Source organism: Drosophila hydei, unplaced genomic scaffold (assembly GCF_003285905.1).
Source record: "Drosophila hydei strain 15085-1641.00,03,60 unplaced genomic scaffold, DhydRS2 tig00008116-arrow-pilon, whole genome shotgun sequence".
Lineage (NCBI taxonomy): Eukaryota > Metazoa > Arthropoda > Insecta > Diptera > Drosophilidae > Drosophila > Drosophila hydei.
Window position 1 is genome coordinate 2,069,235 of NW_022045829.1, and position 22,348 is coordinate 2,091,582.

A 22,348-nucleotide genomic window follows, 5' to 3' on the forward strand; every position below is an offset into this window, starting at 1 on the left:
GTGCCAGGCAGTCAGCCAGGCGTTGCTGTTGCCGCCGTTGCCACTGTTGTTGCTTTTGCTTGTTCTTGTTTTTATTGTTGGTTGACTCCAATCTGCTTTGGTTGCTGCGCCACACGACGCTCGCAATGGCAATGGCGATGGCTATGGCGATGGCTGTGGCTGTGGCGAGCGTCAGGCCAAGCCATTCAGTCGGCAAATTTTGTACGAACGATGCGCACACGGCGGGCGTCATAAGCGACGGCGAGCCAAGTAAAAACGAAAAGTCGAAGTACCTTTCTACCGTTACGCTTACCGTTAGCTTCTGTGTACTGTATATTCTATGCTGTTCGAGTCGCGAGCTGTGTGCAGTTCGTTTCGGTTGTTAGTGCTCGGTTAACGCTCGGCCAGTGCGGACGTCTTGTGTCGCATACCAAAAATATATATTAACGGCATTTTCGTCCCATCTTGCGGTACTCGAACGTCTAACAAGCCGTTCGCAAAAAAAGACGTAATTTTTGTGCTCTGCTTTGTGTTAAACCCAACGGCAAAACCGAGAAAAAATAAACTAAGTTACTACAATTAAATTATTGAAAGTTTGCGCGTGTGAGGAATTCATTAAGAGTTCGGCAAAAATGACAAAATGACAGCAAAACGTGATAAGGATTACACCAAAAATAAATCAACAGCGGGTAAACATATTTTTCAAGTTCCCAATTCAAGTTGAGTCAAAAACTTTCGAAATTTGATTAACAAGAGAACAAAATTCGAATAACATTTAGAAAAACTGTTTAAAATATAAAAACTAAAATTTTGAAACACCAAAAAGTTTTGTAAAAGATTTTTTTAAGCCCAAAAACTTAAATACGAAACAGATAAGAAACTGTTTAAAAAATACTTGGCCAAAATTCTCTGATTTTTCAATATATTAATTTAATAATGGTATTAATATCAACAATGGACTGTAAAATTAAAGGCATCTGATTATCTTTATATCACAAAGTATTGCATACTTTGCACATAAAAATTTAAAAATTTAAAAGTGTATCCTGCTCTTAAGTTTTTTTTTAACTAAAAAATAAAATTAGAAAATATGAACCTATATGATCTACGCGATATAAATATTTTAATTAAAATTCGTATCTATTATTCAAAATAATTTATAGTTTAAACAACATATTTTGAATGCTATTAAATTAAAGATAATTAATAGTAGAAAGTTTCTTGTTTCTATTTTTGAAATATTATAAATGAATTCTTATAAATAACAAAAATATATTGTTAAATATATTTATTTGAATTAATTCCCAAAATACCATATAGACCTACTCAAATTAAAGATATATTTTCAAAAAATATATAAAAAATTTTATTATGAAGTATATATATTATAAAGTATATTGTTAAGAGACATGCTAGAGGCATTTATAACAATTTCTTATAAAAAAATAATATATAATATATATTATATATAAAAATATATACATTTGTATATATATTTTATTTTTTATATATAATATATAATTTTGTATGAAAAACTAGACTAGAAAAATACATCTTAAATAATATATGATATGACTGACCAAAATTTTTAAAAAATATTATTAGGCCTCGGATTCTCCGCCTCCAGCTCAACCAATGGCAGCGGCATCAAATCGATTGGTTTGGTGAGCTCCTCACAAAATGTAACCTCGTCGCAGGACATTAGCAAACGTACGAATAAACCACTCATGGAGAAGCGTCGACGTGCCCGCATCAACCAAAGCCTGGCCATATTGAAGGCCCTCATCTTGGAGTCCACCAAGCATCAGAATGCCAAGAATGGTGATGGTCAGGCCAAGCATACGAAACTGGAGAAGGCAGACATACTGGAGCTTACGGTTCGTCACTTTCAGCGGCATCGCAATCTGGACGATCCAGGTAGGTTTGGCTTCTAGCCACCGCTTTTGGCCATGGTTTAAACTTCGACTCTTGCCTTCGCCAGCAGCTGTGAACAAATACCGCGCCGGCTATACGGACTGTGCTCGTGAGGTGGCCCGTTATTTGGCCACACCGGAGCCGCCACCTATGGGTAACATGCCAACGCTGGCGGAGCCGGGCTCCAAGGCGCGGCTGTTGCGACACTTGGATCAATGCATAGCGGAGATCGATGTCGAGATATGCCCGCACTCAGCGACCGCCGCATTTGCGGAGAGTCCGAACAGCAGCGGCATTTGCTTTGATAACAAGAAGACGCCGGCACAGCAAGCGGAGGAGCATTCACTGGACTACAGCAGTCAGGACTCGAATCCCTTGGACTACAGCAAAGGTCTAAAACTGGGCGAAAATCCCTTGCTAAGTGATCAGCGTGCAACGCAGCAGGATGAGAACAACAATCGTGGTCAACAGGCGCCGCCAGTGCAAACGCAGCTACCAATACAGCAGCAGCAGCAACAACAACAGCAGCAGCAACAGTTGCAACTGCAACAACAACAACAACAGCAGCAGCAGCATCAGCAACAGTCGCCGCCAAGCGGCGCAGTCATTGAGCTGGGCTACGAGCCGGATGTCAACAAAGTGGTCTGCGTCAATGTGCTGGAGCAGTACAAGCAACAGCTGAAGGCGCACACACAGGTGGAGGGCAGCGCTGCACCCAATGGTGTTCTGGTGCTGCCGCCGCATTACGTGCAGCTAGCCGCTGCCCTAGGCCTGAGCGCCCAACCCATGGTGGATCCGATAGCCACACGCACGGATTTCGAGCGTCTGATTGAGCTGCAGCGTATGCAACCGCATCTGGCTGGCAAATTGAGTCCAAATTTTGCGGGCAGCTTGGAGGCAGCACATGTGGCTGCCGCGGCAGCTGCCGCCTATGCCAATAGCATGGCCAACACCACAAATGTGGCAGCGGCAGCGGCTGCCACAGCCATGTTAAATGAACGACCCGCCTCTGTGGCCTCCTCCTCGGCCGCTGCCTCGGTCAGTTCTGGTGTCTCTGAACTGAAGTCAGCGCCGGCCACGCAGCAATCGTCGCCACGCTCCGAAAGCGGAATCGGTTCCAATGAGAATGAAACACTCGATGCCAGTCCGCAGACAAGCAGCGCAGCCAGGCAGGCGCTGCGTATGCGACAGGAGGAGGAGTATCGGGCACAACAGGTGGGCGGCGGCGGCCAGCAGGTCATCGATGAGAGCATGTGGCGGCCCTGGTAGAATACAGCGGCCTTGTGTACAGATTCGATTGATTTAGATTTTACTAAGCATATAGATGTGTATATAGCTATCGGGGCAGCGAACAGAAACGGTTGAATTTCGGAATTTCATGTCTATTGCTAGCTAAGGCTGAAAACAAACATATTTTTACTTAAGATATGTTTAAACAAAACAAATTAAGACTTCTCAAGGAATTTCCCTTTTGTATATCTAATATTGATATTCAAATATTTTCAAATTATGCCTATATGTTCCCATAGACATGCTAACGCCCCGTCTTCCAAGCCGTTTTCAAGGTGTGTTTGTGCAGCCCTGATAAATATATATAATTAAATATATATATATATATATATATATATATATATATAAATGTATATGTATGTAGACTGCGCAAATTTGTTGCTTTGTTATGGATAATACGATGTTTTCTTTTCGCTCCAAATATTTAAGAGAAACCCCAAAGAAAACATTCCCTTCTATTGTTAAGCTCCTCCTGCTCGTACATGGAAATTCAAACACGAGATGCGAATTTTTAAATGCATTTTTCACGTGTGCCAATGCTAAAAAAGACTCTATAAGTAGAAAAGTAAAACCAAATAACAAAAAAGGAAAATTGAAAAAAAAAACTACCCGAACTTAATTGTAAAATTCCAAAAGTAAATTATGTTTTGTTCAAATACCTTGCGTAAAATGTATCAAATACTGAAATTAAAAAACAAAGCTACAGTAATGTTAAAACTATAATGGAAAAAGTGTTTTATTTGAAATGAACAACGATTGAGGGACCTTTGCTAGAGCAGCGGCTTACGAAGTTTAACCAAGCCGAAACTTCACACAAAACTAATATACTCTTTTGACATGGTTAACAGTGTATATTAAGCTTAGAATTCTTCACTCGTCAACAATTCATACATTAGATCCATATAGGGGATACATTTTGCAGGTTAATATAAGATCTGACAAATATTTTATATATATTAACTTATTTATATATAAATATATTTATTTTTTTTTTAGAAAGGTACACCACTGAAATATATATATATATATATATATATATATATATATATATATATATATATATATATATATATATATTATATATATACTTATTACAATTTTGTGCATTTCAATAAACAAACATAATTGAATTGAATAAATAATAGTAGAATATAAATATGCATATACATAAGTGTATATTCAGATACACTAAAAACATTAAAAATATTACGTTGGACTTACGAAGGGGGGACAAAACTATTTTGATTTCATTGTAGTTAGTGATTTTCGCGGCGCGGATTGGCGCTGACGCGCCAGGAATGTTTGACCCGATCCCATTAATAAAGCTAATTTTGATTCAACTGCATCGCGATGAGCATTAACGCCCAGTCTATAATAGGCGCTTGCCATTAGCTGCTCCTCCATGTTGCTCATTTTAGTTTTTGACTCCTCCTCAATGACATCGATGCTCTTCTCCAAAATGTTTGCCTCCAAGCCTAAAAAAGTGTTAGAGTAATATTAGCAACAGATATACAGACATATAGCTACAAAAAATATCTAAACACACCACTAGCTATGCGCGGATCGATGGTCTTGATTACTTCCTTAGCTTTCTCAACGCATTTGCGATACTTGACTTCATAGGCCATCAACTCCTGCTCCCGTGCGCTCAAACTTGATTCCAACTGCGTGATTTTGCACTGCATTGTGGAGTTTTGTGTTCTTGATTCCTCGATTTGTAGCGCTACAAAAGGAGAGAAAAACTTATTAATAAAAGATTTATAGATGGGTTGATTTTAAACTTACTTTTTTGTTCATTGAGCTCCATGAGCTGCTTGATTTGTTTGCTCAATTCGTTTCTGTCGTAGGAGAGTACGAAATTTAGTTCAAAGCCTTTTTAATTGTTATATTGTAATACTCACTCCTTCAATATAGGATCGTCACTCTGTGAGGCATGCGTCAGGGAGAGAATGCGCTCATTGGCTGTCTTCATTTGTTCACGCAAATGTTCGCAACGCTTGTTTGCATCGTCCAACAGTTGCTATTAAGAAAATTAATGAATACAATTAAGTCTTACAATTATAATAAGATACTTCTAGTCTTCAGCCCTGCTCAACTTACCGCCAAAGCCGTTTGGCCGCCTTGACCCTCACGCAATGCCTTGTTCTCCGCCTCCAGACGTTGTATTTTGTCCACCATAGCCGAAGGTTGTAGCTCCCGTGACACTGTGTTGCCTGCCAAGCTGCCAGAGTTGGTTGAAAGCTGTCCACACTTTAGCTCATCGAAGGCCTCGCGCAAATTATCACGCTCTTTGAGTAGACTATCCTTTTCGCGTTGCAGTGTCAATGTTTTGCTTTCCAAGTTCTTGTTGTCGAACTCCAGCTTGACATTTTTGCTGCTCTCATTGTCGAGTTTCGCATGAAGGTCTTGGATCTCTTTCTTAAATAGCTCAATTTGACCCTTTGTGTTGGCATAACGTTTGGCATCCTCCTCGAATTGAGCGTTCTGCTGCACATAGTCGGCGCTGCGCTCCTCAAGCATTTTCACATGCTTCTTCAAATCATTGTACTCTTCGAGCTTCTTTTTGTAAGTCTCCAGTTGGGCCTCGCATACCTTCAACTTATCTGTGGACTCACGCAGAACATCCACCTCGTCTTTAAGAGAGGTCAGCTCTGCGGTGGTTTTCTGTGAATATATAATAAATATTTGATAAAATTGCTTAATTAATGAAGTTTTATTAGGCACCCACCATTAGCTCATCTATGCGCTGCTGCATATGCAAGATATCTGCCTCCTGTTGCTGCGCCTTGATTTTCAAGTCTTCTCGCGCACCCTCCGACTGCAACAGTTCCTCCTTCACCAAATCCAATTGACGCCTAAAAGGAACAACTTTTAATATTAATATATTTTTTATATTAGTCTTTATGGACCTACCTTAGCTCGTTGTAGCGCACTGAGCCCGCCTGAATGGGACCTAGAGAGACGCCATCGTCACCAATTGTATTGAGCTCCAGGCGCGCGAATTCCTGTTGTATCTTTTGCAGCTCCTGCTGTAAATTCGTTTTCTCATCGATCAGGAGCAGCATTTTCTTTTCGGTTTCAAAACACTTTTGGGCCATAGCATCGCGTTCCTCCTGTGCCTTGGTATTGCCTTCAAGCATGTTGCTCAACGAGTTGCGTGACAAGGAGCTAACTACGCCGCCTCCTTCGGCGCTCTGGCGTGTTGACGATTCGAGCTCTTGCAGTGCACGCATTATATTTGCCTGCAGCTCCTCTTCCAGACACATTATCTCGCATATATAAGACTGTTTTTTGGCACAGTTGACGGCACAGCCCAACACCAGCTGCAGCAGGCGCTCCAATTCCGTTAGATCGCATTTCTCTGCTATGGCCTGCACATCCGGTTTAACAAAATCTTGCTGAAGCGTGTAGTTCAAAACATCGGTGTAATATTCGTAGACGCCCTCGACAACCTTTTTCAGATTGCTCATACGAAGACGCCAATTGCTGCCCACAGCGCTGCATTTGATTTTCGAGAGCCACGAATTGGTGAATGATTCAGGTGCAAATTGATTGAGGGCCTGAGCCAATGCAACTCCATCGGCCAGCTCCTCGGCATTTGCATGTGGCGCATTAAGATTAAGCGTTTTGAACCACTCTAATAGACTATAATACATTCCGTTCTGCGTGGACATCACGTACAATAAACAATTATGAACAAAATGAAACAGAAATTAGAAACTTTTCACAGAAAAAATAACACAGCTGTTGCTGCGTAAACAAAACAGCTGTACTGACGATAGCGATATGAAACATACCGATATGTTATCGGGTAATAGTGGTATTCCCGAATGTAATAAAATATCGTTTATAATTCATTATAAATCATTCAGTGTACTGTGAATATAAATTTATTATTTCCTTAATTATTCGTTATGTTAAAATCTATTGCAGCTGTTGTGCCACTATTACTATTCATGCACTGTTCCACCCATTTAAGTTTTTCATCGTGTTCTTTAATTTTATCGATTGGCGTCCAGGTTAAATCATATTCAAGTCTATAGCTGCCCTTGAAGGTTTGATCCGCCGGATGATTCCATTCCTATAATGAATTATATATACTTTACACATGTTAGCAAATGTTAGGTAGGAGTATTTACTTCTGGTGACAACATGCTAAAATAGTTCTGTCCCGTAGATCTTTGATAAAGATGATAAGTATGCCCAGGCTTCTTGGTAAAATTACAGGCAGCGCTATGTAGTGCTTGACTGTCATTGGACTCTCTCAATATATCCATTGCCTGTGCTTGCAGCAGTTTTATCTGGAACATAAACATATAACTATGGTTATTTGCTCAGATTTATTTCGAATATATCGTTCACCTGATCGAGTATAACAACTAATTTTTGACTGGTGCTATTTTTCAATTGTTTATCCGCCGATTGTATTTGCTGTGCTAGATTTATTATGTCAGTTTCATCGTGCATTGACACACGCATTGGATCCAACTGAAATTGAGGGTTACGCTCCACCAATTGAGCTATGTTTTGAATGAAACAATATTATTTTTTAAAACTATTCTTATCTAAGAAATACTGAATGCACACACACAAGCATACCAAAACCCCATTCATTTCTACGCACAACTATTTTAATACAGTTTCCTTACCTTTCTTGACCGCTGTCTCATATGTTAACTGCGTATCCATTATGAAACTTATTTTCATTACACAAACATAGAATAATGTTTATAAGGAAATTAAACAATGTCCGAAAATTGGGACGTGTTTACTACAAAATTTACGCAAACAAACAATAACATGTGTTCTATGCGATATCTATCGATAGCAATGGCATTGTAATCGATTAACGATGCGCGCTCATTTTAATATTTGAGCTTGTTTAGACACATTAACATTACACCTAATGTATATTAATGGACTGATTATTTTATTTCTTAAAGACGCTAAAACACGAAAATACAATATATTTTTTTATTTATTTATGGATTGTTTACAATTCTTTGCTTATTTTGTAATAGTAACTAGTTAAGTAAATGCATTTGCAGTGTATATGATGCTCAATGAATATAAAAATAAACGATTTGGCTAACATTTATAATTATTTAAGTTGTTCAAGTTACTATAAGTACAGAACATGGATATAGGCATTATAAAAACTAGATTGTTTACAACTATAGCCTTGCTATACATAACAACTATTATTGTATTATGTATAAAAACATTTATTGTTTGACGTCTTCCAACTTCTTTTCCTGGCAGTTTTCGTAGGTCTGTAAAAAATGTACATTAGTTCATATCACGTATAACATTCCAAGCTAAATTATTTATTTATTTACCTGCTGTGCTATTTTCAGCAATTGTTCAAACGTTGTCTTGCCCGTCTGCATTACCATGCTGTGGAACACCTTGCTCTCCGACGTTGTCAAGAGCTCATAAGGTGAACCAAACTCCACAACATGTCCAGCATCCAGCACCAAAACCTTATCCGAATCCATGATCGTGTGCAGCCTGTGTGCTATTGTAAGCACGGTGCAGTCCTTAAACTTATTCCTAATGGTCGCCTGTATAAGTGCATCCGTCTGAGGATCCACATTGGCGGTAGCCTCGTCCATGACCAGTATACGATTCTCGCGTAGAATAGCTCGAGCCAAGCAGACCAATTGACGTTGACCCACGCTGAAATTTGTGCCACCTTCAGAAACGTTGCTCTGCAGACCCATCGGCAGCTCGCTAATCTCTTCCTTAAGATGTACCTGCAAATGATTAGAATTGAGATAAGTGTATGTAGATAAAGCAAAGTTTTTTAGACGCACCTCCTCCAAGGCTTGCCACAGCTTGGAGTCCTCATACTGTTCGAAAGGATCCAAGTTGTAGCGTAGAGTGCCAGAGAACAGGACCGGCTCCTGAGGTATAATTGAGATTTTGCTGCGCAGATCATGTAGACCCATCTGCTCCGTGTCCCGCTCATCGATCAGTATGGAGCCATCGTTGTACGAGAGCCGGAACAAGGCGTTAATCAGTGAGGATTTACCTGCGCCAGTGCGGCCCACAATGCCCACCTTTTCGCGCGGCTCAATGACAAAATTCAATGACTTAAGTACGTAAGGTGCTTGGGGATCGGGTGCATAACGTAAGCTCAAATCGTCGGCTACAATTTGGCCGGCTGGTGGCCAACTAGCTGGCGGCTTCTTGTCTCCCATCGAGCTAAATTCTCCCTCGGCATTCAGGGCTCTGTACTCGATTACTCGCTCCACAGAAGTCATGGAGTTCTCCAATTCAGCCGACTGACGCATGCCCCATTGCACCATCCCGGTCATGGACATGGCCTGTGTAATGGCCAAGCCAATTTGTCCCGGATTCTCAGGCGGATTGACAAAATTGTTGAGTATTATAATCAAAACATAAATCACACAAAATAAGTCCAAATAATAGCCAAAGGCACGACTGGTGGAGAGGAATGTGTAGTAGCCAATGGAGTGCTTGTCCTGATAGTCATCATATTCAGCTATCAGCATTCTCTGAGCACGCATCGCTCGTATGGTGGGCAGGCCATTCAAGGTGGCACCAAAATGCGAGTACATGGGCGAGCGGGCAACTGCCTCCAGGCGCTTCACATCCCTTGATGTGCTCAGATAGAAATTGCGCAGATAGTAGAAGGAGAGCAGCATGGCCAGCGTGTTAATCAGATACCAGGGATTCGTAACGCAGAGCACCGTTATAATTCCAGCCAGGGTAAGGAATACCTGGATGCAATCCAGCATAACTGCAGGCAGCACCTCATCCACCTGACCCATGTCCATGGCAAAGCGATTCAATATGCGACCCGATGGATTCGTATTGAAGAAATACATGGCGGCACGCGTGATGCTGCGAAACATGGAATTGTGCAGCTGCGTAGACGAGTGCATGGCCATGTTAAAGAAGAGAAGCGTGCGCAATAGGGCGAATATAATCAGCGTTACATTGATAGCCGCAAAGTAGTAAATGTCCGAGGACTCTGACGAGTTGCTCTTCACCCTGCAAATAAATGTTTTTATATGAGTATCTATTAATTTAAGGCATTAACACAATTCGAATTCCGCTATGTTATTTAACAGTAACTACTAGCATTTACAGGAATGTTAACAGCCGCTACTACAGTCTGAGCTACCTTAACATCGTTCTGTTAAAAGAACATGTTAGAGCGTATAATTGTTGGTCGGTTTGTGATCATCTTATGTTAGCTTAACATATTAGAGCAACTAACAGAACAGCACTCTGTTAAAATCTAGTGTAACCAATTAATGTCGTATAAGAACTTTTATAAGAGCTGCCTTTTATGGTTTTGCTGTTCTTTCATTTTCAATTTTCATCTAACTTTCTTCTGTCTTTTGTTATATACAATTTTGCTTGTTTGTAAACGATAATGTCTTCTACCTCTCGAATGAATCAGTATTTCTAAATCATGATCTACAAATTAAAGTCTTATACAAAAGTCTTATATTTATATTTAACATAACACGCTCGTGTAAAAAGGTAATATAAGTCTAATAAGAAAGTTTAAAGTATTGCATCTTATAAGATTCGTCTTGCATGTTGTTGTTAACATATGTCTAATTGGATGCTCATAAAAAGCCTTAAAAGCTTTATCTACTCACCAGTAGGAGAGGAAGTAATCACCCCAGGAGGCCATCACTTGCGTGCCCAGGCACAGGAAGAGCACTAGTAGAAACATCAAGCAGCCACAGCCAGCAGTAAAGTATTTCTTATACATGTCCCAGCCAATTTTCTGGGATGACCGCTGTTCCTGAACTTCCTTTGGCTTCTCCTTGGTGGCCATTAACGAATCATCTGCACTGGAACCCATAGTGGAGAGACTGCTGCGACTTTCTACGCTATTTTGGCGGGAGTAGGAGGTGGAGATTTCGTTGGCATCGCCTGCGCCAGCTGAATCCTCGTCCTCCTGCTTCTCCATCTCGTTCTCCTCCGGCGGTCGCTGTGCCAGCAGCTGGGCAAAGTCCTGTCCGCTCTTGAGCATATGCTCATAGGTGCCAATGTCCAGGACACGGCCCTTGTCCATGATCACAATCAGATCGGCGTGCTCCAAGAACTGCAGCTGATGCGTCACCAGGATCACCAGCTTCCTGCGCAGAAACTCTCGCATGCACTTCTCGAAGAGATGTCGTCCCACATGTGTGTCCACAGCACTCAGCGGATCGTCGAGCAGGTAAACATCTGCCTTGCGATAGACAGCGCGTGCGAGGCTAATCCGCGCCTTTTGTCCGCCGGACAGCGAGGCGCCACGTTCCCCAACAATGGTCTTGTCGCCCTGGTCCAGCAGCTCGAAGTCGCGTTCCAGTGCGCACATCTTGACCACCGTTCGATAGCGTTGCCTGTCCAGCGGCTGGCCAAACAGTATATTATCGCGCACGCTGGCGCAGAAGAGCCACGGCTCCTGCGCGGCATAGGAGCAGCGTCCGTTCAACTTCACCTCGCCCGCCTCCGCACGCAGCTCGCCGAGTATGGCCTGAATGAGGCTGGATTTGCCGGCGCCCACAGGCCCAATGACAGCGACTAGCTGCTGCTTCTTTAGCTGCATATTGATGTCATCCAAAATGGGCTCCACATGCTCCGAATCCCAGCGTGCTCTCAGCTGCCTAATCTCAACGCCGATATCCGAATTGAGCTGCTCCTGATGGCCATTTGCCAATAGCTTCTTGCGTTCCGCCGCATTTTCCTCCTCCGGCTGCTCCTCCAACATGGCCACATCCGTCTCCTCGCGCACCATAAAGGCCGTTATCCTGCGCAAGGACACCAACAGCTCAGCCACCTGGGACATGCCGCTGGGAAAGAATTTGCTCATGGCCCGTCGCAGCACATTATAAAAGCCCGTCACACAGAAGGCCTGCACCGCGGTGAGCTGACCCCCGGCGAGCACGTAGGCCAGCAGGCTGGCGAAGATCGCCAGGCGTCCCAGCGTTATCTCAAACGACAGCAGGATGCCGCGTATGTAGTTCACCTTGCGTATAACGTTCATTTCGCTGAGCCGCGCCTTGGCGATCATCTGCTCAAAGGGCCGCTCCCAGGCGTACATCTTGATCACCTGTATGCCGGCTATGATCTCATTCATCATGCGGACACGTCGATCCGTGCGCAGTGCTGTGCGCAGGCGCAGCGTCGAGGTCAAGCGGCTGAGATACGTCTGCAGCGGCACGTAGAGCACGAGTATGGCAATGCCATAGAAGGAGGCGACTCCGATCTGCTGGTAGAGGAAATAGGAGGCGAACAATAGCTCCAGTGGTCCGAGCCACAGGAAGTGCATGTGGATCAGAGCCCGATCAAAGCGACCCAAGTCATTGGACACCAGATTCACCACTTGCCCCGTGGTTGTGCCTCCCAGCGCTGTGCGGCTCAGACGCAGGCCCTTCCGATAGATGGCGCTGCTGACGGCGACTCGCATCTTCATTGCCAAGTGCATCATGTGCATCATGAACGGATGGATCAGCAGCACGCTGAGCACAGTGCAGGCCACCAGCCCCACGCCATAGAGCTGGGCGTTGAGGCTGCTGCCGTTGCCGTGCAAAGTGAACTCGTGGATCAGCCCGGCCAGCAGAAGTGGAATGGTGCCTCTGAAACGAAAGCAATATAGTGAGATCAGCTGACTAGAAGATACCCTGTAGTCTTAAGAAGGATTATGATAACAAGATCTTCTAGTGATCTTAGCTCTTCTAGATCTATTCCTTGTCAGTAGCTCATCTCATCTATTATATCATCATATATCGATCACTCACCTCAGGCCCAACTCCAGCACTCCAATCACAATGCCCGATATGACCAATTCCCAGCCGAATACCCGAAGTACCACGCGCAACATGCTCGGCTTTTTAGCATCCTTTTGACCTTGCGCCTGGAGGAACTCAGTTTCCCAAGTCTGGTAAAGTTTCTCGCCCAATTTGTCCGCTTTATGCTCGCTGAGCACATCATAAAGATCGCTGGGTTCCAACTTCTTTTTGCGCCCCTTGAATAATATGGGTAGCGCAAAGCTGTAAAGATAAACCTTTTGGTATTTAGTGACAATGAGGCAATAAGAGTCGGCTAGCAGATACCCTACAATTTGTTGATTAGTCATTTTTATTTGATTCAGTTTTAAACTAATAAATATAAGCTAAATTTTATTTCGCAACAACAAAAATGTAGTAAATAAATATTTCATTTAAATTTAAAAATAAATTTATTTTCATTTTTTTATATATAAATTTTTTTTTATTTTATTTTATAAATATATATTTTTTAATATACTTTTGTTATTTTAAATATATTTATTGAAAGAATCAATCAAGCTTATTTTTCAATATAATTTAATTAACTAAATTTAACATAAAAAAAACATCGATCACGCACATGTTGTATGATTACAGGTGATGACAGACAATAATGATAATTATCTTATCACACAAAATAGATAGTGCACTTGACAGTTAATAAAGAGATCCAGATTGTAAAAATAACATCGCATTGTAACGATAAAACATTATGTACAATGTTAAGATACTTTCATTGAATCAGAATTACAATGCCAATTTGATTCTACTTGGAAACTCGGTGTCAACTTACCAAAACATAATAGCAGAGAGACAGCCAGCCGTCTCTCGCGGATTAGGCGCCAACTTGTCAGCTGCCATCTTTAAACAATTGCAATATCTAAGTATTTAAAAACAGAACACGATTTTCACTTTATTTACAATTGCAATTTCGTATAAGAAAATCAATTGGATTTTAAATAGAATTAATTCGACACCGATGTAAACATTCTAATTGGATACTTTTTGAACACTAGCCTCATGCGCGAAGTCGCAAGCGAACTTTACGATAATGGAAACGTTATCAAAAGTTTTAAAACGTTTTGATCCACTGTCAGCATCCAATTTACAGTTATGGATACTTATACGTAATTTCATCACAGCTAAGGACGCGCACAACACACATACAAGCGCACTGATACGCCGTCACTTATGCAATGGCGTCACAATTATCACGAAATTTTGCGCGTAAATAGTAAACCAAAATGACAACAAGAGAAACTTTCCATTCAATAAATAAAATGTTTGTGCCCAGATACCAACAAGTTCTCCGCTTGCAACTCAAAGCACAACTGAAACTAATTTGTTCTCTTGGAATTTTAATTAACAGCTGTTCTAACAGCTGATGCCGGCGCCTTTAACAGTGCTGCCATACTGATAAAAATATACAGAGCATTACATTAGAGTGGACCATGTTAACATGCGACGAGCTAAATTTCTTAAAGAGTATTATATATATATACATTTTTTAATTTTTAAAGTATTTTTCCATTATTTCATTTAAATTATTTCTTATTGTGTTCATTTTTTGATTTTAGTTCATCCCTTTTGTATAGAAAATTCAAGATAGAAATAGTTTTGGTGGTAAATTTATTTTTATAAGTACATTTGTAAGTAGTTTATAATTATATTGAAGGCACATTATTCCTTGCACTTTTACACTTAACATACATATACAATATATAATCATTATCAATTCAATATTCAAGGCATAGGCACACACATAAGTACACAAAAATGTTTATGAATATCATATTATAAACTGGAATTGGATGAATTTATTTACATTCGAAAGACCGGCCTGGATTTTATAAGGACAACATAGAATGTTGGCCTTACGACGATAATCGACGAGATTGCTGCGCTGCTTCGAATGCCTAAAAAACAAATAAAATATATATTTGAAATTTTAATGCAAATACAAGAAATTTGAAGAGATTCTGTCAAGTACCTTCTTGGCCACGTGGAACAGATTATCGTAGGTTGCTTTGCCAGTCTGCTTGACCATGTCGTGGAAGACCTTGCTCTCTGCACTGGTTAACAGTTCATAGGGTGCTCCAAACTCAACAACTTGGCCGGCATCCATGACGAGCACCTTATCCGAGTCCATGATCGTGTGCAGCCTGTGTGCTATTGTAAGCACGGTGCAGTCCTTAAACTTATTCCTAATGGTCGCCTGTATTAGTGCATCCGTCTGGGGATCCACATTGGCGGTGGCTTCGTCCATGACCAATATACGATTCTCACGTAAAATGGCACGTGCCAAGCAAACTAATTGACGTTGACCCACGCTGAAGTTGGTGCCGCCCTCCGTTATTTTACTCTGCAAGCCGCTGGAGAGTTCGGCAACGACGTCCTTTAGCTTCACTTCTTCCAAGGACGACCATAGCTTACTATCGCTATACTCATCGAAGGGATCCAAATTGTAGCGCATTGTGCCAGAGAACAACACCGGCTCCTGAGGTATAATCGATATCTTACTGCGCAAATCGTGCAGACCCATTGCTTGGGTGTCCCGTTTATCGATAAGTATGGAGCCATCGGTGTACGACAGACGGAAGAGGGCGTTAATCAAAGATGATTTGCCGGCACCTGTCCGACCCACAATGCCCACCTTCTCGCGCGCCTTAATAACAAAGTTAAGTGACTTAAGCACATTTTCCGATTTGGGATCGGGAAAGTAGCGTAGGCTAAGCTCCTCGAACGCTATCTTGCCGTGTTCGGGCCAGCTGGCAGGCGGTTTCTTGTCGGCCGGCGCTTCCAAAGCGCCCTCCGGCTCAATATCCTCGTATTCGACGACACGCTCCACAGCGGTCATTGTGTTCTCCAGCTCCGCAGACTGACGCATGCCCCACTGCACCATGCCAGTCATGCCCATGGCCTGGTTGATATGATTTAAGTCAATTAGTTAGCTTTTCAGAGCATACAACATTGATGCCGCCTACCTGCGTTATGGCCAGACCTACTTCGCCGCCATTCGCGGGGGGATAGATGAAAAAACTAAGCGTAACAATGGCGATGTAGATGACACAGAAACAGTCCAGCCAATAGCCAAAGGCACGCGACGTACTAATGAACATGTAAAAGGCTGAGCTATGCAAATTCTGATGATTATCGAATTCGGTGATCAGCACCCGCTGTGCCCCAAAGGCCCGAATGGTGGACAAGCCCGTCAGCGAGGCAGTCATGTGCGAGTAGATGGGTGAGCGAGCTGTAAAATTGATGTTAATTAGATAGAGATTCATTAACCAAATACAAATTGCAAATGATTGTTGAGGTACTGCAACCACAATAATTCACGGTGTTAACAAATTACTTACTGATGGCCTCCAAGCGTTTAATATTCCGTGACGTTTTCAGATAAAACGTGCGCAGCTGATAGAAAATGATGCCCAGCACCGCCGTGGGAACGAGAAACAAGGGATTGACAATGGCGATAACAATGACAATGCCACCAAGTGCCAAGAAGATTTGTATGACATCCATCATGACAGCCGGCAGAATCTCATCCACCTGACCCATATCCTTGGAGAAGCGATTCAATATGCGACCCGAAGGATTTGTATTGAAAAAATACATGGCAGCGCGAGTTATGCCACGAAACATTAAATTGTGCAACTTCGTGGATGCCTTCATGGCCAGATTGAAGAATAGAAATGAACGGGCCAAGGTGATCGCAATGGTGGCAATCGTAATCAGCGTGAATAGGTAGGTATCCAGCCTTTCAGCATCCACGGACCAACCCAAATCGTTGAGCCAATTGCAGAGACGAGATTCGAGAACATGTTCTGACCCAATTGCGACGGTGTCATTGGCAACGGGCGAAGCAGACGAATCGGCCATAAGGGTGCCATTGTTATTCATGCTTCTCACGTTACCCTTCTTGGCTACCCTGTGAATAAAAGGACATTAAAATAAATTGCAGCTGCACTACTTGCAGACTCACCAATAGGACAGAAAATAGTCGCCCAGGGAGGCCATCAGCTGGGAGAGCACACAGAAGCCCATCATGACAATGAAAGCAAAGATGCCGCCGCCTGCCTTAAAGTATTTGTTGTAGAGTGCCAGACCGATGCGGCCCTGCTCCTGTGACTCCTGCACATGCATTTGTGCTGCAGTTGCCTCGTCCAGACAGGAGTCGGCTAGTGATAGAAGCGACTGTTCGCTGTTGCGTCGCTTATCGCTGGCCGAGCCCGATCCGGAGCGTGAGCGCTCCTCACTGCCATGCTCATCGCGCGACGAATCCGCTAGCATTGCAGCAAAGTCTAGACCCGATTCGCGCAGCGATTCGTATGTGCCCACAGCGCTCACTTGCCCCTTATCGAGTATGACAATTTGATCGGCATGCTGCAGGAATTGCAGCTGGTGAGTGACAAGGATGACAATTCTGTCCCGCAAAAAGCCACGCATGCATTTCTCAAAGAGATGCCTCGCCACATGCGGGTCCACGGCGCTAAGTGGATCATCGAGCAAATAGATGGCCGTCTGGCGATAGACGGCGCGGGCCAAGCTGATGCGCGCCTTCTGGCCACCCGACAAGGAGGCACCTCGTTCGCCCACAATCGTCTTATCGCCATAGGGCAACAGCTCAAAGTCGCGCTCCAGAGCACAGTTCTTCACCACCTGGGCATAGCGACGCCTGTCCATGGCCTGGCCAAACAGAATATTCTGTCGCACCGTGCCAGTGAAGAGCCAGGGCTCCTGGGATGCATAGGAGAACGTGCCGTTGACACGAATCTCGCCCGACTCCGCACGCAGCTCTCCCAGTATGGCTTGAATCAAGCTGGACTTGCCAGCTCCTGTGCGTCCCACAATACCGAGCATGGTGCCTGGTTGAACACGTAAGTTAACCCCATTGAGGGTGTAATCAGGTGAACTGATGTCCCATTTGGCCTTCAATGCATTTATGGATATTTGCGCCTCGGAAAGCATGGCATTCTCATTGATGTGGGGAAGTTTTGTCGGCGTCAGTAGCTTCTCCTTGGCATCCTCTGTCTCCTGTTCCAGTTTGGAGTGGACAGTCGTCTGATTGCTGCCCGGTGAGACTAAGGGCACGTCCAAAGATTTATCCGTGACATCTGTCTCCTCGTACTGCATAAACGCTTGAACACGCTTAACTGAGATCAATGCCTCGGCCATCTGTGAGATGCCTTGCGGAAAGAAGACAGTCATGGTGGTGCGCAATATATTATAATAAGCCGTTATCACAAAGGCCACTTCGGGCGTTAGAAATGTGCCCAAGAGTACGTAGCCCACCAGGCTTAGAAAGATGGAGACGCGCGTTAGGAATATGATGAAGGACAACAGTATACCACGTATATAGGATACGTGTCGGATGGCATTGATTTCCTTTTTGCGGGCAAATGCGACCATTGTCTCGAAGGGCAATTCCCAGGCATACATCTTGATCACTTGAATGCCAGCAATGATCTCGTTCATCATCCTGACACGCTCATCTGTACGCAACGCTGTGCGCATCCTGAGCACCGACGTCTTCTTGCCCAGCCAGGCCTGCAAGGGTATGAAGAGCAGCATAAACGCCACACCAAAAACAGCAGCGATTTCAATCTGAAAAATATTTTATTACTATATTAGTGTGGAGAGATGGATTGAATTGGGAGAGCAACGCCTACCTCCAGGTACATGAGGTACGTGATGAAGAGCGTTTGCAGTGGCCCCACCCACAGGTAATGCACAAATATTGTCGCCAAGTCCAGCCGTCCCACATCGTTCGACATCAGATTCACAATATGCCCAGCTGTGGTATCCCCCAGTGCTGTCTTGCTCAGCCGCAACGACTTGCGATAAATCATGCTGCAAATGGCAACGCGCATTTTCATGCCCACGTGCATTGTGCCCAGCATATAGGGATGCATAATAATGACATTCAGGGCGCTGCACCCGACCACGCCGGCTGCATAGTAATAGGCATTATCTTTGGAATCCGTGCCGTATGTGTAGTAGGAGATCAGCTTCAGCAGGCACAGCGGTTGTACCGTGCGCAAGCCCAGCTCCAACATGAACAGCACCAGGCCCAACATGCCGAAGTGCAGGCCAAAGACACGCAGCAGAGCACGCAGCATGCTTGGCTCCTTCTTGGAGTTCAGCTGCTGCTTCTGCAGCTCCCGCTCCCAGGCATCGCACAGCTCATTGCCGAGGCTTTCTGTAAATAACGAAATACGTTTATATATGAACTTATAATGCTTTCTTTCTGGTTATCGTACACAATGATGCAATATACTGCGCCCAGAAGTATTCTCTCTTTCGCAAGTCTGTAAATAAACCTATTAAATCATTGTAGGCCGAGTCTTATCAGCCCGAAGCCTTACAAAATGTATCTCAAACAAACAATTCGCCAGTCAACGACCGATTTTACATGTTTATTTTTTAAGCCCTGATAAGTTCAGATCATCCAATGCTGGCGCTTGTTTTAAGAGCTATTCTATATGTTCCCATTCTCGCTGTCTACAGATTGACAGATTGCCAAAGAAGAGCGCCTCTGTTATAGAGTTGACTCTTGTTTGTTTTCAAAGATTTACGATATTGTAAGTTTCTTATATGTTTCTATATGTTCGCATGTCTTTGGATCACTTCAGAAAACAGTGTATTTCTTTATGGGCAATAACGCTTTTTATATATTTTATGGAGCTGTAAAAATATACATATATATATATATATATATGAAGTTTAAGTATATATGAAAATAACTGTCCGTAGAACAATTATTTGTACAAGTCTGAGCAGCAACTGTATTCTCGTATAATTAATTATCGCAAGTGTCCATTGAATAAGATTTGTTGTTAGAAATAAATGTTAACATGATAGTTATGTACGTGTATATATATATGTATATTGTATATATGCTCATATCAATCATGTGACATTATTTTATGCATAGTCTGATTGATTAGGTTGTCTATAGGGTAACTGAGTAATTGTTTTTGTTGTCATAATGTGATGAAATTTTTCAGTCACGTTCCACGCTACATAAAACTTCTTTCTAGAATCCTAGAACAATTAAATGGAATGTTTATTGCTTAGAATTATTTATAATTAATTTTAATTAATTATAATTTGTAATTAATATATAAGTAATTATTTCCATAAAATGGCTAGACGTCTAACTGATAACATTTTCATTGCAAAATAGAATCACATATATTTTGAGCATATTTATTTTGTTAATAAATATTTTTCTTAAATTTTGGTTTCGTGCAAAGTCCGTTTATTTTCAATAAAGACTTCAAGCTTTGTTCGATACGTACACTAATCGGGAAATACTATTTATTTTTCCTCATAAACTCTACTATTTATTGTGTACTCTAGCCCTATATAAACATAATGCTTTATGAGCGAGTTTATCTACTTACGCGGCGTGACTAATGGGGAAAGAATTGTATATTCTAGTTTGATTTATTTATATGAGCACAAATTACAGTTTCTTGTGTAAATAAACCATATCTCTCACAGTTTTAGAACTCATATTTATCGTTATTTTTCGCTCTTATATATAAAAACTTACCTGACTTGTGCTCCTTCAATGCTTTAAAGAGATCCTCAGTTTCCAGCACTTTCTTGCGTCCCTTCAGGAAAGTGGGCATGGTGTACCTGATAGAACCCTATGTAAATATATGTATGTATATATATATATTTCGTGAGATGACTTACCAAAAACATGCTGCCGATATAAAATTCGCATGCTCCCGCGGATTTTCCGGCAAATCTGCTGTTTTTACAGATTGCATTTTAACCGTTAAAGCTGATTAACTAGTTAAACTAGAAGGAGAAGAAAACAAATATAAAAATAGCTCTTATTGTTTAGTTTTATTGTTGTTTAGTTTTCTAATTTCAAATTACTATTGCAATTGCATTGATTGATTTTGTTTGTAAGTTATTGTTCAGCACTCTATACGTTTATGTATGTGTATAATTACAGTTGAATGGGTGCTTGCTTTAGTGTATACATTTTAATTATGCGAAAAAACAAACAAACAGACACGCGGCTTATGAAAAAAACAAACAATTTATCTGCAAAGCTGCGCCCTAACTGACGATTCGGTAGATTACATGTCTGCCTGCGTGCGTGTGTGTGTGTGTGTTAAGTTGAACGAAAAGAAACTATGCGTCTGTGTGTGTGTAAAATTTGAATATGACTTCACTCTGCGGACATTCGTACATACGTGTTCGTGTGTATAGAAGCAAGTGTAAGTGCAAGTGCAAGTGCTGCGCACTATTGGTGCCGGCTATTTAGGTAAACATTGTCACAATCTAACTAACGGTGGTTACAAATGCTATTTATATGCACAAGCATGCAGGTAAATTTTAGCAAGAAAATTTAAATACGCATACAGATGTACATAGAGGCAAGTCTATATTTATAAACATATTCATGTTCGTAGAACTGCAAATATGATAAATATACATATATATAATTTACATATATATAATCTAGTTTAGCGTAAACAATTGTTTATAAGCATAGCAGCCAAATAAGTACACAATTACATTCGCTAATCCAACTCCAACGCAAATCGCTTCGTGCCGAAAATTTCACCGACACACATATACATAGGTCCCATGTACATATTTACAGAACCATATATTTATTTTAAAAGAACACGCGGTTCTTGTCTTCTTTTCCTTCATGCCTCTATTTATATGTGTACACATGCACACATACATACATACACTCGAAATGCATGTGTGGGTGCGCTTATCTTATATCCACAATAACAGTTAACAAAAATTGCAGTTCCTTTGATTATTCAGAAATTACTATTAGCTATTGTTATGTGAGATAAAGGTCGGTTTTGCAGTTCCGCCTAAATTATCTAATCGCACAATGTAATATATACATACGTATATAATAACTGTAAACACATTGCAAATTAATTTAATTGTTCGATTCATGCGAATCAAAAAAATCACATGTACATACGTTTTTTTAAATTGGACAATGTTCAATAAAAGTCGAAAATCATTCTATTCTTTTTGTTGTTGGAAACGAAAAGCAATTAACAATGACGCAGGTTAGCACATACGCGCTACAACACAAAAAGCCGAACCGTCCGCCTGAAAGGGCAGCATGCTACTGAAAAACAGCTGGCATATTGAGCTCTTTTCAACTGAATTCGCCACAGTGTAACATGTGCATGTATATGTACATGTGCAATATGTATTTATGTATGTCAACATGCATACTTGCATATGCACGTCAAATGAATTAATCAACAAGTTTATTGGTTATTCACAATTGGAAAGCACTTGAGAACATAGTTCTGCAGTTGAGTAATTATGCCGAACTAATAATATTGAAAGCGAAC

General features: G+C 41.8%; 5 protein-coding genes across 9 annotated transcripts; 1 reads left to right on the top strand and 4 right to left on the bottom strand.

Annotated features, from left to right (window-relative positions):
• The first annotated feature begins 294 nt into the window (after positions 1 to 294).
• Positions 295 to 3,249, top strand: LOC111598981 (mediator of RNA polymerase II transcription subunit 15). 2 transcript variants are annotated; one of them, XM_023314481.2, is made up of 3 exons: positions 295 to 668; positions 1,585 to 1,896; positions 1,961 to 3,249. In XM_023314481.2, exons 1-3 carry the CDS (start codon positions 620 to 622, stop codon positions 3,160 to 3,162), a joined length of 1,563 nt encoding a protein of 520 aa, XP_023170249.2. In that variant the 5' UTR covers positions 295 to 619; the 3' UTR covers positions 3,163 to 3,249. The 2 variants fall into 2 exon arrangements, with proteins under 2 accessions (XP_023170249.2, XP_023170250.2); XM_023314482.2 differs by having other exon boundaries at positions 1,964 to 3,249.
• A 1,138-nt stretch (positions 3,250 to 4,387) lies between these two features.
• Positions 4,388 to 6,946, bottom strand: LOC111598944 (protein hook). Its single transcript, XM_023314422.2, has 7 exons — positions 6,097 to 6,946; positions 5,912 to 6,038; positions 5,284 to 5,847; positions 5,085 to 5,203; positions 4,969 to 5,021; positions 4,730 to 4,906; positions 4,388 to 4,658 (listed from the first exon to the last, which is right to left on the bottom strand). Exons 1-7 carry the CDS (start codon positions 6,855 to 6,857, stop codon positions 4,420 to 4,422), a joined length of 2,040 nt encoding a protein of 679 aa, XP_023170190.2. The 5' UTR covers positions 6,858 to 6,946; the 3' UTR covers positions 4,388 to 4,419.
• Positions 6,947 to 7,065: 119 nt separating this feature from the next.
• On the bottom strand, positions 7,066 to 7,979 carry LOC111598988 (uncharacterized protein C1orf50 homolog). The gene is made up of 4 exons (XM_023314490.2): positions 7,833 to 7,979; positions 7,546 to 7,703; positions 7,323 to 7,484; positions 7,066 to 7,264 (listed from the first exon to the last, which is right to left on the bottom strand). Exons 1-4 carry the CDS (start codon positions 7,888 to 7,890, stop codon positions 7,085 to 7,087), a joined length of 558 nt encoding a protein of 185 aa, XP_023170258.2. The 5' UTR covers positions 7,891 to 7,979; the 3' UTR covers positions 7,066 to 7,084.
• Positions 7,980 to 8,242: 263 nt separating this feature from the next.
• Positions 8,243 to 14,309, bottom strand: LOC111598978 (probable multidrug resistance-associated protein lethal(2)03659). Of its 3 annotated transcripts, none has more exons than XM_030224676.1 (6): positions 14,252 to 14,309; positions 13,780 to 13,866; positions 12,957 to 13,208; positions 10,824 to 12,794; positions 8,523 to 10,203; positions 8,243 to 8,456 (listed from the first exon to the last, which is right to left on the bottom strand). In XM_030224676.1, exons 2-6 carry the CDS (start codon positions 13,845 to 13,847, stop codon positions 8,409 to 8,411), a joined length of 4,020 nt encoding a protein of 1,339 aa, XP_030080536.1. In that variant the 5' UTR covers positions 13,848 to 13,866; positions 14,252 to 14,309; the 3' UTR covers positions 8,243 to 8,408. The 3 variants fall into 3 exon arrangements, with proteins under 3 accessions (XP_030080536.1, XP_030080535.1, XP_023170245.2); XM_023314477.2 differs by lacking the exon at positions 14,252 to 14,309 and having other exon boundaries at positions 8,244 to 8,456; positions 8,523 to 8,939; positions 9,000 to 10,203; positions 13,780 to 14,207; XM_030224675.1 differs by lacking the exon at positions 14,252 to 14,309 and having other exon boundaries at positions 13,780 to 14,207.
• A 301-nt stretch (positions 14,310 to 14,610) lies between these two features.
• Positions 14,611 to 22,098, bottom strand: LOC111598962 (probable multidrug resistance-associated protein lethal(2)03659). Of its 2 annotated transcripts, XM_023314448.2 has the most exons (9): positions 21,964 to 22,098; positions 20,694 to 20,801; positions 20,548 to 20,633; positions 18,659 to 19,188; positions 16,972 to 18,593; positions 16,346 to 16,917; positions 15,971 to 16,236; positions 14,977 to 15,906; positions 14,612 to 14,902 (listed from the first exon to the last, which is right to left on the bottom strand). In XM_023314448.2, exons 2-9 carry the CDS (start codon positions 20,768 to 20,770, stop codon positions 14,861 to 14,863), a joined length of 4,125 nt encoding a protein of 1,374 aa, XP_023170216.2. In that variant the 5' UTR covers positions 20,771 to 20,801; positions 21,964 to 22,098; the 3' UTR covers positions 14,612 to 14,860. The 2 variants fall into 2 exon arrangements, with proteins under 2 accessions (XP_030080524.1, XP_023170216.2); XM_030224664.1 differs by lacking the exon at positions 21,964 to 22,098 and having other exon boundaries at positions 14,611 to 14,902.
• Between the last annotated feature and the right edge of the window lie 250 nt (positions 22,099 to 22,348).

Bases quoted from the DNA above. Each gene is read 5' to 3' on its own strand.
- LOC111598981 (XM_023314481.2), top strand. From the start codon at position 620: ATGACAGCAAAACGTGATAAGGATTACACCAAAAATAAATCAACAGCG. The intron at 669-1,584 runs GTAAACATATTT...AAATATTATTAG, and splicing joins CAAAAATAAATCAACAGCGG to GCCTCGGATTCTCCGCCTCC. The intron at 1,897-1,960 runs GTAGGTTTGGCT...TGCCTTCGCCAG, and splicing joins TCGCAATCTGGACGATCCAG to CAGCTGTGAACAAATACCGC.
- LOC111598944 (XM_023314422.2), bottom strand. From the start codon at position 6,857: ATGTCCACGCAGAACGGAATGTATTATAGTCTATTAGAGTGGTTCAAA. The intron at 5,848-5,911 runs GTGGGTGCCTAA...ATATATTCACAG, and splicing joins AGCGCATAGATGAGCTAATG to AAAACCACCGCAGAGCTGAC. The intron at 5,204-5,283 runs GTAAGTTGAGCA...TTTTCTTAATAG, and splicing joins GCGGCCAAACGGCTTTGGCG to CAACTGTTGGACGATGCAAA.
- LOC111598988 (XM_023314490.2), bottom strand. From the start codon at position 7,890: ATGAAAATAAGTTTCATAATGGATACGCAGTTAACATATGAGACAGCG. The intron at 7,704-7,832 runs GTAAGGAAACTG...TTCAAAACATAG, and splicing joins TGAGACAGCGGTCAAGAAAG to CTCAATTGGTGGAGCGTAAC. The intron at 7,265-7,322 runs GTAAATACTCCT...AATTCATTATAG, and splicing joins TTAGCATGTTGTCACCAGAA to GAATGGAATCATCCGGCGGA.
- LOC111598978 (XM_030224676.1), bottom strand. From the start codon at position 13,847: ATGGCAGCTGACAAGTTGGCGCCTAATCCGCGAGAGACGGCTGGCTGT. The intron at 12,795-12,956 runs GTGAGTGATCGA...CTTTCGTTTCAG, and splicing joins GTGCTGGAGTTGGGCCTGAG to AGGCACCATTCCACTTCTGC. The intron at 10,204-10,823 runs GTGAGTAGATAA...ATTTATTTGCAG, and splicing joins GATTACTTCCTCTCCTACTG to GGTGAAGAGCAACTCGTCAG.
- LOC111598962 (XM_030224664.1), bottom strand. From the start codon at position 20,770: ATGCAATCTGTAAAAACAGCAGATTTGCCGGAAAATCCGCGGGAGCAT. The intron at 20,634-20,693 runs GTAAGTCATCTC...GGGTTCTATCAG, and splicing joins ATATCGGCAGCATGTTTTTG to GTACACCATGCCCACTTTCC. The intron at 19,189-20,547 runs GTAAGTTTTTAT...CGTTATTTACAG, and splicing joins ATTGAAGGAGCACAAGTCAG to AAAGCCTCGGCAATGAGCTG.